At 34.0% G+C, this 14,493-nt stretch overlaps 1 protein-coding gene across 1 annotated transcript in view; it reads right to left on the bottom strand.

Annotated features, from left to right (window-relative positions):
• The window catches only part of LOC127872159 (neuronal PAS domain-containing protein 1-like), a 63,032-nt gene that overhangs the window by 6,165 nt on the left and 42,374 nt on the right, over nt 1–14,493 (bottom strand). Inside the window, exon 4 of the mRNA XM_052415489.1 lies at nt 5,460–5,537. Coding sequence (XP_052271449.1) covers nt 5,460–5,537 — 78 coding nt within the window. The remainder of the gene's footprint in view (nt 1–5,459; nt 5,538–14,493) is intronic.

Raw genomic sequence — 14,493 nt, 5'->3', positions numbered from 1 at the left:
GCATGGCAACCGCAGTTAAATGTAAATCTCAGTAAAAGTAGATTGTACAGAATTCTGATCAGCTGTTTAAATGTAAAAAGTGTGCAAATGAAATTGTTTTTAGCCTAAGTCTTTAGGGTAATACAGCCCAGTATTGTATTTAACAATTATTTTTATAGTGACAATGACCATGACAAATTATAATGTTAAGAGGATGTTATGAATAAGAATCATTGACTGTTTAATGTTAACTGTAAGATGAGCAAAATTATTACAGTTTCTTTTATGCAAAGTTACTTGAATTTGTAGTAATTGAATAGTTATGTCGTATAAAACATATTTATTTGCTGCTCATTTTGCTCTTAGCACAACCAAAATGGGAGACACAATTATTTTATCATAAGTAAGGGGGCACATTTAGTAAGAAGGGAGGGTTTATTAGGATAAATAGGGTAGACCTAATTTTGGACACAGTCAGACATTAAAACGACACTCAATCTCAATACATGCATCAGCATGGTAAGCAATTAACATGTACGGCACATACCAACTAACCTTTGAGGTGAAGGTTGACACATGGCAACGACAAGCAGATTCAAACCAGGCTAGTGCCTGAGAGTTTAAGGGGTGTATTGATGGTGGGAGGTAGTGAATAGTCCTCAACTGACAGCCAAGCATTTATACATTATTAAAATGGTATTTTTTATTACAAACAATTGTTTTAAAACCAATTATTCATAAACAGCAATTTTCCATAGGTGAAAAATCAGCAGCAGCTGAAGCAACAGCAGAAGTTGGTCTTTCAAATATCCCATAAACATATAAGCTTTATTCTGGAAAAAACGGGCTTATTAATGCATATGCATAAAATATCATCCAAGATTCAGACAATGCACTCTGCACAGGCTAATCAGAGATGACATTTTTACCGAGAATGGATTTTCTTTTAGAAAAAACTTGATTGAAACAAAAATTCCATTAAAGAAGAAAGTGTCGTCCCTAATTAGCCTGTGCAGACTGCATAAGCTTATCTGGGACAATACTTAACGCACATGCATTAAGCCCAGTTTTGCCACAATGCGGCTCATATGGTCAAATGCTGATACAAAATGGCACTACAAAGTCATTTAAACCAAGCATTAATTTCATCACAATCAGCTCTCAATATGTATGCAAATCAAGACTTTATTTGCCATAGTCGATTACTTCATTTTCAGACTACATTAGAATAATTCCCCTGCAGATTCCAGAATAGCTCATGAACGTTTCAACCTTGGTATGTCATGTGCAAGAAATGATTCATGAACTCAGATTTCACCTTTGTTGAAAAAGGATCATGAGTTCATGAACTGTTCATGACCTCTTACATGGTTCATGAAAAAACAGATTTATGAAAAGTTCATTAACTCTAAAAAGGGTTCTTCATAAACCCCAAAAAGGATTATAAATTCCATTCATAAATTGTCCATGAATTTGTTGTCTATTTACTAAAAAGTTTATCAACAGTAGTTCATGCACTAAAATGTAACAGACTGTGTAGTTCATAAACTGAGTAGTTCATGAATGTTTTCATATGTTCATGAACATTTGTTGTGAACATTTATTACCATCAATTTTTAAAGTTCCAGGTACATCATTTGTGTATTTATAAATTGAGTTCAAATGCACAGGGACAAACATCCATTCTCTTAAGGAAGTTAATTATATCAGTGTTTCATTGGGCAGTTCCTGATTTTCATTTTATCTAACTGTTAAAGTATTATATATTAATTGTTTCTGTTTGCACTTAATATTTCAAACTGCTTTAGGAGTAAAAAATAGAATAGTACTGGTGTACTTGTATTGAATACTTGTATACTTATTTTAAATCTTAATATTGACAAAAATGTTTATGTTTCTGTGTACAAATATTTAAAATTTCAAATACAGTGAGTTTTGACTTTTCATCATTTCAATGGACAATAATGTTTAAAAAGATTAGGTGAATTGAATAATAATGATTTCATAGTATGAATAGTTGTTTTTGTTTTAGTTTTATTTCTCATGGATCAAAATGTAATATCCAGCAGAATGTCTTTAATGATGTTTTTAACAAAACCATTTTAGTCATTATGAAAAATCAACCAGCTATTTTCTCAGTGATGTCATTGGGGAATTGAAAATTATTTGGAGATGATGACAGCTTTCATTTCTCATTGGGCAATGTTCACAACTGCTGTCTCCTGTATTGACAACTTAATAGATTGCTATAGAATAACTGACAAAATGAGCCTCCTGGGAAAACTAGGCATAATGCATGTGTCCCATAGTACCAGAGTGGCCTTTGCATTTTGCTTTTATAGAATTGTTTGTTTAAAAGCCAACTTTTCTTAGCGCAAAATCAAGTTAAGACAGAAAGTGTACACCCTGATCAGCCTATGCATTCTTAACAGGCTAATCTGGAACGGCACTTAATGCACCTGCAATACACCCCGTTTTTCAGAATGAGGCTTAAATACAAGAGCATCCTGATTGTATCAGCCTATCAAGGTACAAAGCTTCCGATAAATGCTAATGTCTTTTGTGATATCTTTGAGCACAACTTCAATTGAATACCAGCAGGTATGTGTGACCAGGAGGTCAAACGTTCAGATCTGCTAAGTACTCGAGCATCAGAATGAGCTATGCCATAGTGTTTGGGTAGAAAGTACATATGCAAACTATAATAGCTAAAAATGAATATCACCACATTCATAAAATTGTAAGTGGCCTTTTGTATAGTAATACAGGAGTTCATTCCTTGTTCACAAAAGGGCTGATGGTAGTTATATATAAACAAGGACTTCAAATAGGAAATTTGACATCGAATTTGATTACATTTATAACAGTAATTCATTTTGAAACAAAATAACTTTGGAGCAGTCAGCTTTTTAAGTTTGGAAGATTTAATCTCTGTGAAAAATTCTGGTAATTGAGTTATGATATGGTCACAAAATGTGTGTTGTTATGAACTGGTATCCCATGAATAGAAAAATTGTTATTAAGAAAAATTAATAATAAGGCCAGAATTTTTTAATAAAATGATTTTCGGACCCGCCGACTCCAATTTTTGACGAAACCAATTTTTTTTATAAAAATCTCGATTTTTTTCGGATACCGAAAGGTGGCTTTAAAACACAAAACGCTTGCCGGGTTTTACAAAAAGTTCAAATGAGCTATAAATCATCATAATAAACCCAGTTTTAATTACCCACATTAATACCTGAACATCCTTCATCATGTACATGTGCTGGAATTTACCAAAAGCTTCGCCATCATTGTTTGTTCAAGAATGTTACAATGCTTTCATCAGCAAAGTCTGCTTATTTCCCAATAATTATGTTACCGTCAAATTAAATCCTGAATGGAATCGATTTGTAAGTAAATATTGTATTATTTCTTTACAATTTTATAAAATTGATAATATTAAAATGACTTAACATTATTATGAAAGCAATAAGAAAAGAACGATTTTAATTTAACAGTTGCTCGAAATGCGAAACCCATTTATGCTTGTCAACTTAAACCTTCCATATTTTACGCACAAATACGGTCATATTTTAGAGAATAAAATTTAATGTGTTGTTTAATGCAGTTGTAGTGAAGAATTTGTGCATATAATATGTGTCTTTTCTTTATTTTCAATGGGTACGAAACTTCGGTTTTGTTCCGAACTGATTCGTACCAAAAGTTCAAAAATCGCAAAATCAACAGTTTTTAAAACGATTTCAAGCCATGAATATCCAAATTAAAGAGTCAAGTTTAAGGGGGTTATTATCGGATTAACGGCTCCTGTATGACATTGAACTATCAATTATGTTATCCTGGGATTAACTGTCACGAAGATCAATAATTATAACGATTATTAGCCATATAATTAGGGACGCTATTTCCTTAATCAAGACCATGACAAAAACACATGTTAACTTGCTTCAACAGGCAATTGTGAGCACTTATGTTTAACAGTTCCATTAATATAATGTTCTGGGACCGATATATTTTAATTAAAATACTAACTATTTCTGAAATCAAAAGTAGGTCATTCTGATGTACTATATTTCGGATATGTTAAAATTTGGACATATAAAGATAGTGACATTTATGTGTTGATTTGTTGTATATAGTTTGTAAAAATATGTTTTGTGTTATTTCAGACAACAAGAATGGATGGTGGCAATTATCCTGGGCCTTTCTGTCAAGAAATATTTGTGAAAAATATTCATTTAATTGAACCTGGAAATCTTGAACCACCACAGCTAACACAAAAGCTTTTAACAATAGGTGTTGTTTTAGAATTTGTGAAATTTGATAATAAACAGAAGTTGATGTATATCATGTCCAAATGACCAAATGTATAAACTGTTTAACAATTTGAATTGAGATGCTTTATTTTCTGATGTTTGATTAATTTTTCCTTTCAGATGATGTATATTTGTGTGATTCTAGGTTTAAATAAATAATTCTGAAACATTTATGCAGCATAATTTTTAATGCAAAATATGGATTCCTTGTGAAAACAAGAGATGCGTTCGTCGGAAACACAATGCCCCCTTTTGTGCCGCTTTGAAAAAAATTAAATCTTTTTGACCTTTGACCTTGAAGGATGACCTTGACCTTGAACTTCCACCACTCCAAATGTGCAGCTTCATGAGAACACCGCTTTGAATTATCATTTTTTTTACCTTTGACCTTGAAGGATGACTTTTAACTTCCACCACTCAAAATGTGCAGCTTCAGGAGATACACATGCATGCCAAATATCAAATTGCTATCTTCAATATTGAAAAAGTTATGGCCAATGTTAAAGTTTTCGGATGGACAGACGCCATATATTGGATATTTGACCTTGAAGGATGTCCTTAACCTTCACCTTTCACCACTCAAAATGTTCAGCTCCATGAGATAAACATGCATGCCAAATATCAAATTTCTATCTTCAATAGTGAAAAAGTTATGGCCAATGTTAAAGTTTTTGGAACGACAGACAGACGCCATATATTAGACATTTGAACTTGAAGGATGACCTTGACCTTCACCTTTCACCACTCAAAATGTTCAGCTCCATGAAATACAAATGCATGCCAAATATCAAGTTGCTAACTTCAATAGTGAAAAAGTAATGGCCAATGATAAGTTTTGGACGGACAGACAGACTGACATACACACATACTGACTGACGGACAGTTCAACTGCTATATGCCACCCTACCTTGGGCATAAAAACCCATAGAGATGGCAAGTTTCAACCAAATGTGACAATTAAAACAAAAAAATAAATTCAAATAATAGCAAAATGAACAAAAGTTATTTTGTTCCACGCACGAAGTCCGCAAAACGCACAGGAACTATGACCAAAATGGTCAGCAAAAAAATCACCAAATTTTTTTTCATGGACAAGTGAAAAAAAAGTAAATAACTTTTGAACCTCTATTCTACAAGACAAGTTTCTTAAAAGTCACTCACCATTGTTTACTGGTAACTGAGGCATACTGGGTCTTTTTGCAGGTTCTATCATCCCATGATTTCCATAGGTGGCAAGATCTGAAAAATGCACAAAAGTATCACAATCATTCAAAAACAAAAATCAAGAACGCATGATAAACTGTGAAATTCTACAAACCAGTGACCATGATCACCAAAATAAAAAAAAACAAAAAAACACAATCATGAGAATTTTATATAAAAAAAAGGTGTTCAATTTAATCATTGACAAATGAAAAAACCAGTCTGATTTTCCTTATGATACAGCTAAAGACAAGTTGAAGTATCATTGGTATTGTAACTAGAGTGTTTCCAACATGATTAAAAGCTCCACAGGACCCAACTCCTAACAGCTTTGTGAGGCTCCCAGCTATGTTTAACCATGTAATTAAAAATGAGGGGTTTCCAGAACTAAAGTGTCGGGTAGGAGGACGGAATAAAAATAAATAAAATAAGTAACCATGTACCATTTAGATACCTATTTTTATGCATTTGTAGTCCCTTAATTCTATACAAGATCTTTCTAACTAGATTCACGTTTTAAATGCTTAATTTCCAACCCGAAGATACTGATGAGCAGCAAACAGCATCAAACCTGAGCCTAAACCTGATATTTCCAACCTCATGTCATCCTAAAACAAGGTCAGATAGTCAAACATCTGATACTACTTGTGTGTGCACTGAATTCTTACCTAGCTGTTTTACCAAGTTGATTATGTGAGTACAAAAAGTTTACAGCATTTGAGTGTAGTTTTTATTTGCTTCATCGCTATCGCATAACAGTAAGGTTAATGCCCTCAGGTATGTAAGCAGGTAAACATATTAATGCTTCTTCAGAAATAAGTTTTTCCAACAATAATTCTTGCAAGAATAAACATAGGGGGAAAGTCTCTGCAAAAATTTGCAATTTAGGACGCAGTGAGTTCTGATTGCATGTTTTATTTACCCAACAGGAAGAATGCTCAGTGTAGTGCTAGGGATCTCTTAGACAATAAAAACAATGAAGAACTATAAAAGAGACATATTATATGTTCCATTGTATGGGGAATACAGTCCCCTAATTTATGAGTAACATAACTTATTAACCACTGTATTTTCAGAGCAGCAACAATTATATTTCTTGAACCTTGACCATTGCTAACAATATCCTCAAGCTTCATTGATAACAAAGTTTTTTTAAGATTATTATTTTTATGCCCCCTTCGAAGAAGAGGGGGTATATTGCTTTGCTCATGTTGGTCTGTCGGTCTGTCGGTCGGTCGGTCTGTCGGTTCGTCCACCTGGTGGTTGTCAGACGATAACTCAAGAATGCATACGCCTAGGATCATGAAACTTCATAGGTACATTGATCATGACTCGCAGATGACCCCTATTGATTTTGAGGTCACTAGGTCAAAGGTCAAGGTCATGGTGACCCGAAATAGTAAAATGGTTTTCGGATGATAACTCAAGAACGCATACGCCTAGGATCATGAAACTTCATAGGTAGATTGATCATGAGTTGCAGATGACCCCTATTTATTTTGAGGTCACTAGGTCAAAGGTCAAGGTCACGGTGACCCGAAATAGTAAAATGGTTTCCGGATGATAACTCAAGAACGCATATGCCTAGGATCTTGAAACTTCATGGGTAGATTGATCATGACTCGCAGATGACCCCTATTGATTTTGAGGTCACTAGGTCAAAGGTCAAGGTAATGGTGACCCGAAATAGTAAAATGGTTTTCGGATGATAACTCAAGAACGCATACGCCTAGGATCATGAAACTTCATAGGTAGATTGATCATGACTTGCAGATGACCCCTATTGATTTTGAGGTCACAAGGTCAAAGGTCAAGGTCACGGTGACCCGAAATAGTAAAATGATTTTCGGATGATAACTCAAGAACGCTTTTGCCTCGGATCATGACACTTCATAGGTACATTGATCGTGACCCGCAGATGACCCCTATTGATTTTCAGGTCACTTGGTTAAAGGTCAAGGTCACAGTGACAAAAATCGTATTCACACAATGGCTGCCACTACAACGGACAGCCCATATGGGGGGCATGCATGTTTTACAAACAGCCCTTGTTATACATTTCTTTCCAGCAATCAAAATAATGTTCTAGTGTTGTCATAACTTTTACAAGAAATAGTTAACCTGCATGAACCTGTTGTAATGATTTTACATTCGAACTTTACGGTAAGCAATAATTGACTTAAATTTAAATAAATCTTAAAAGCTACACAGATTTTTCACAACTAAAATTTAGAGGTAAGGTCTTCTTATGAATATACTTTTTTCTATATCAATAATGTTGTATAACATCTCACATAGACATTTAATTGCACAAAATAAAAAAATTGATGTAATATATTTTTAATTATTTCAAAAGTTCAACATTTATGGTAAGTAATACATATATAAAGTTAAAATAATCTTAAAAGCTGGGCATATTTGTTTCATTTTAAGAACATATTTCCTTCATTTTTTGTGTAATATAATATTTCACACAGATTCATATTTACAACAATAATATTAATATTAAAATAATATTCATATGCAAGTTGTAAACCAATTAACTGAAATATTTTAACTAAGTGATATCTTTCATTCACAGCACATTTAGTACTTTTTCAGGCAGAGATTTTTTCTAACATTTGAAAGGATCAAATAACAGTTTTAACTGAGTTAAAATCTTGTATAACTGCAAGTGATTTGTCTTTAAACTAGCAAACTAACATCATTATTCAAATTTTAAATGTTGCAATAAATCATCTGTGCAGAATGTAAGATCACAGTGAAACCATTTGAAAATAAGGTTCTGCAAGATTGCACAAACAAGTTAAATCTCATTTTTAGCAATCAAGCAAAATTTAACAACATGAATCTTCGTGAAAGTTTATTATGTAGTTAATGAACGCATCATCAAAACCAAGTGAACATCAATCCCAATTGAATGAGTATGAACCTATTTAGTCAAGCTTGATTGGATTGAAAGCCTATTAGGCTTACTTAACCCTTTGCATGCTGGGAAATTTGTCGTCTGCAAAAATGTCATCTGCTGAATTTATAAAATTAGCATTTTCTTCGATTTTTTTCAAAGGATACTATCAGAATAGCTAACAGTTTGGATCCTGATGAGACGCCACATTTTGTGGCGTCTCATCTGGATCCAAACTGTTTGCAAAGGCCTTCAAAATTCGGTTCCTGCACTGAAAGGGTTAAACACTCTCAAGTCCATTTTCTTGGTAGATAGTACATTACTTCAGTGTTAAATACAATGCAAATGACACTAAGTAATGTGAAAATGAAACCATCCAAGAAAATATATGTGCGACACTAAACTCTATACATATATGAACTTGTTTTTTCCTTGAAGCCATTTTAAGCACATTGTGCTGATTGTTTTTTAAGCAATTCTAAATGTTTATATAGAACCTGAGTATCAAGAGTTCCTGCCCACATTTCTTGAGTAGGGATCAGTCATAAATCCTTTCAAGGCCGTTACGTCCCTACCTCTGATTGATAAGGGCAGTTTTCAGTAACTGGCATAGTGTACGCATTATGGTACTGGTAAACCTGAGCTTTACCAGGAAAATGTATTTGGTAATCTGACCTCCCTCATATTACTGTTGAAAACAGACAAAAATCCAACAAAGCAAAAATATCATTTCCAAGTTTCCATGAATTTTTCAACCAAAGTAAATGGTTGACTGAGACTTTTCTACATCCACGCAAACTCTGATAAACAATGATGCCATCCAGCCACCAGCCTGTCCCCCCCCCCCCCCCAATACTAAAATCTAACTAGAGCTTTGTCACAGAATTGATGAGTACCCCCACATGAAGAGGGGATGAAAAGTAATTGAAATAGAGAACATCATGCTGAATGTGTAAACGCTTAAAGTGACCCAGTGACCTACTTTTTTGCATCAGTATGGCTCATGTTCAAACATGGTCTAGAGATCATCTTGATAAAACTTCTGACCAAGTTTGGGGAAGAGCAGATGATAACTACTTAAAATAGAGAGTGGACACCATACTGAATGTGTAAAAGGCATTAAGTGACCCCGGGACCTAGTTTTTGGCCCGGCATGCCGCCCATGTTCGAACATGGCCTAGAGACAATCTATATAAAACTTCTGACCAAGTTTGATGAATATCGAAAGTAAACTACTTCAATTAGACAGCAGACATCATCCCAAATGTTTTAAACTCACTAAGTGATCCGGCGACCTAGTTTTTGACGCTGCAAGGCCCATGTTCGACCTTGGCCTTAAGATCATCTAGATAAAACTTCTGACCAAGTTTGGTGAGGATTGGATGAAAACTACTTGAATTAGAAAGCGGACACCATGCTGAATGTTAAAAAAACACACTAAGTGACCCCATGACCTAGTTTTTGGCCCGGCATGGCCCATGTTCAAAATTGGCCACAAGATCATCTAGATAAAACTTCTAACCAAGTTTGGTGAAGATTTAATGAAAACTTCTTGAATTAGAGAGCAGACCACATGCTGAATGTTAAAAACGCACTAAGTGACCCATGACCTAGTTTTTGACCTGGAAAGACCCATATTCAAACATGACCTAGACATCACAAAGATACAACTTCTGACCAAGTTTGGTGAAGCGGACACTTCATACGGACCAACCAACAGACAGACAGACCAACAGACAAGTTCATCTTATATACCCCCCTAAACTTAAAATGTAGCATGAAAGCCTGACGAAATCAAAGGTCTTTATTGTTCATATTGTTCAACAAGAACACTAGGCTAGTTAGTGTTTAGATGAGCAGGCAATAAAGTTCTGCAAAATAGAGTTTTAATTTGAATTTGTATTGTAATTTATGGAACACGAATGGTTTTTAATAAATATTGAACACATCTTCTTATGTTGGGATTTCTTGCATATATTAAAAGATCAGTGGTTACCACACAATACTTTAAAAAATTACCTTGATATGAAAGCTTTAAAGCCCATCTTAGAAAAATGTGCACATGTTTCGTCGCCCGGGATACCATGATGTCCTCATTGATATGTGACTCAGCACTTCTTGCAGTCTGCAAAGGCTAATCAGGGACAACACTATCTGTTTTTATTGTATTTTTGATTTAAAAGAAGTCTCTCAGCAAAAATCAAGTTAAGGCAGAAAGTGTAGTCCTGAATTAGCCTGTGGAGATTTAATATTATAGTCTTGGATGACATGCATTAAGCCCCAATTTCCCAGATCACAGCTTAAATTATTTAAGGTGTTTATAGACTAGTTAATCAGTCCATAAAGGACATCCTCTGTCTCATACTGGCTGGCGTTCCTGTTATCTCTTCTTTAACACTTGTTTTTTGCCCCAGTTTGCAATCAGAAACACTGAGTATTCTAGTATTTTAGGTTTCCCAGGCATCAAGGTCTTCTCAAAATGACTTGTAAATAGGGAAGTTTTATCATTTAATATAATTTAACATTTCTGTTCACTATAAGAGTGGTTTATGTACTAAAATATTGAAGTTTGATACATACAATGTTTATTTAAGAAAACACTGCAATTCTATTTTATTTTTGTATCAAATGAGCCAATAAACATTCCTGACTGAGAATTTTAAACAACAACAACAACACAAGCAAATGACAATCATTGTGTAATGTTTAAAAACACTTGTAAACAACAATAATTGTTAAATGTTTAAAAACACTTGTAAACAGCAATAATTTGTTTAATGTTTAACAACACTAGTAAACAACAATAATTGGTAAATAACAACTTTGGCAGTGCGTTAACATTGTCTGGACTGATTAAATGCCGCAAATTAATAAACCCTATACTAGTTAAATTGTCTGGACTGATAACATAACAAACCTTGCTTAATTACCGCTGCAATCAACCATCAGATCTCAGAGATTGAACGGAGGGAACAAATATTTATTTGACAAAAACATCCATTGACTGATGATTGTCTTGTTTATAAATGAATTAAAAGAACAAGGGTGTACACGTAGGCAAAAAAGTATATTGAAACTGAATAGTAGGTTGAAATTTAACAGATAACCCATTGACATGGTTACAAAATGGCTGTTCTGACTTCAAGGTATTTTGCAGGCTTTTGATAAATATGGATATCGACCCATGGGTGCAAAAAGGTACCAAGTGGCGGTACCAAAACAGGGTGATATAAAACTTACCTGTGCAGAGTTTGTTACAGTTGTTATTTAGTTCATGTTGGTGTACCAATTTGGGGCATTCTCACATGTAATTAACAAAGTAAGACTGTGCAAAAAGGCACACAACAACAAAAATTAAGCTTCTTTGATTGAAGTTTGTACTTCATCTTATGTCATTAAACTTATTTCGCAAACTAGTGTAAATAAGAGAAACTGTTTGTTAACTCTTTCAGTGCTGGAACCGAATTTTGAAGGCCTTTGCAAACAGTTTGGATCCAGATCAGAGGCCACAGAACGTGGCGTCTCATCAGGATCCAAACTGTTTGCTATTCAGATAGTATTCTTTGGGGGAAAAAATCTAAGAAAATGCTAATTTTAGAAATTCAGCAGACAACATTTTAGCAGAAGACAATTTTCCCAGCAGGCAAAGGGTTAATTTAAAAACATACAAGTTGGCCTTGAACAGCAATATTAATTCCTTGGATGAGTCACTGCCGGGATTACGCAATCTGAAACTCTTATCAAGTTTGGCCCCTAATATCCTGCACTACTCATTGTCAACCTAGGCAGGTGAGAGATTGTAAATAACAACCTTGCCATATGTTTACTGCCTGGGCAGCAGTGTAATTAACCAGGTTTTCAATGAAGTTGAAAAACCTGGTTATTTAACCCTCACAAACAAAGTGCCCCTTAACCGCAGTTGCAAATTGCTACCAAAGATGTATAACTGTCACTGTTACATGGATTCTGAAAAAAGTCGACTGTTTTTTGTTTTCAAGCCCGACATTCATGAATATCTCTTGGATTATATCATTACAATTTTAGGCATGCAGTTTCGAAGAAGAGTACAAAATAAAGTACTTAATAGACTTAATTTGTAATTCAACTTATTACTAGGCACAAACAACTTTTTAATGGCATATGCACTTGAGTCTCATAAATATTTACAAATTTAAAGCTTACATTAAGAAATCAATGGCAATAATACAATAGTGCATTGGGGTCATCATTATTTGTTCCACATGTAAATTTGCGTGGAAAAAAAGCAAACTCATGCATTTTTATCATGCAAAGATATTTAATTTTCCCTTCAGAAAATAGTTTGTACATAATGCATTCAATCTAAATTTAAATTTCACTTGTAGATCGGTTGTATTAATTAATTCAATAAGAACGGTGCCAAATACACTAACAACAAGTTACATGTTGAAGGATGTTACCCATGTCCTGCTTTGACATTTATGCCATCAAATCTTAAAGCAGAAAAGAATCAGGTAAATCACTTTCCTGTTGTTTTAGATAAGCATTAATTAGCGACTCATTTTAAAGTTACCCCTACAAATTCAATGTCTGAACAATTGCTAAAAGGTCAATGTACTGTTCTAATTGTGGACAGAAAAATTATGTATGTATGAATGCATTGTTAGTAGTGATCTTGACCTTGATTCCAGACAACCCATGTCTAATCAATTTGATTTATGGTGAGAAGCAAGAAGAATTATTCCAGATTATCCCATTCTTATGCATAGAACAAATCATTGTTATGTAACAAGCATTACTGTACTGTTCACGCTATTAAAATATAAGTGCATTTGCAGATAAGAATACAACTAACAAGAGCTGTCTCCATCGGAAGACATATGCCCCCTAAAAACGCTTTTTCGAAACCTATAAAAACGCAGATTTCAAAACCTAAATGTGGATCCTTAAAGTTCAAGGTCAAAGGGGTCAACATTTTTGTGCGTATGGAAATGCCTTGTCCATATGCACATGCATACCAAATATGGAGGTTACATCGGAAGCCACATATAAGTTATGAGCATTTTTCGAAACCTAAACGCAAAAGTGTGACGGACAGACGGACAGACAGACAGACGGGCAGTGCGATCACTATATGCCCTCCTTCGGGGGCATAATTATAGTGAAAGTACATTCTTTTCAAAATGTTTATCAAAAGTCATAAGTTGATCAAAAATATCTCTACCTGATTAATTATTGATGTAAAGAAACTGGTTATGAAATATTGCATCATCACCCTGCAATGTCTGTTAGTAGAATGTGTCAGGATTTGATGCAATATTTAAACATATAAAACACAATCATATAGCAAAACACACAGACAATCATTATTATTCGGTATCATAAGGCTGCATTTATTACAAAGGTCAAAGTACAATAATCTGGCTTCGTGTTTTTGTTTTGATTTGATCTAAAAAAAAAGCATGTTATGTGCATAAATTGCAGAAGTTGTGTGATTACTTTTACTGCAAATGTATGTTTTCTTTTTTTCTGCATTTTTACAACAAAGTATGATACATCATAAACAGTTAAAATGCAAACAGCGTATTCACACGATATGCCTGCATGCACCAAAAATGATGCATTGAATACACTTTTTTCTCAAATAAGGATATTTTTCCTGCGCTTCAAGTGTTCATTGTCAGTGTTAATTCAATATCTTTCAACTTGATTGCAGGTTTGTTATTATAGCATCAGCAGCTATCACACTGTGGGGCAAGTATATTGCCATTAAAACATATCAGATCTAGAACTGAATTATAAGTATCTAACAATACTTCCTGCAACCAGTAATGTCTGTAACTATTGCAGGAATGTGCATATCAGTGCTGGCAATAATATTTGTAAAATGTCACAGATACTGCACATGTGCATCTCAGAATTTTTGTGATATTCTTGCAAGTGACTTCACTTAAAGGCCCTATAAAGGTTGCAAATCCAATTATTATGCATATAAACTAGTATAATTTTTACCGGATTTCAGTTACTCTTGCATAAAAAATGATTATAACACAGCTTAGGTGCAACGTTGTGAAGAATTATGGAAGATGTACCCGTTTCATAATTGGA

The sequence above is a fragment of the Dreissena polymorpha genome, chromosome 3, assembly GCF_020536995.1.
Source record: "Dreissena polymorpha isolate Duluth1 chromosome 3, UMN_Dpol_1.0, whole genome shotgun sequence".
NCBI classification, from domain to species: Eukaryota; Metazoa; Mollusca; class Bivalvia; order Myida; family Dreissenidae; genus Dreissena; species Dreissena polymorpha.
The sequence above is the reverse complement of the archived record's forward strand: the minus strand, read 5'-3'. Positions and strand labels throughout refer to the sequence as shown.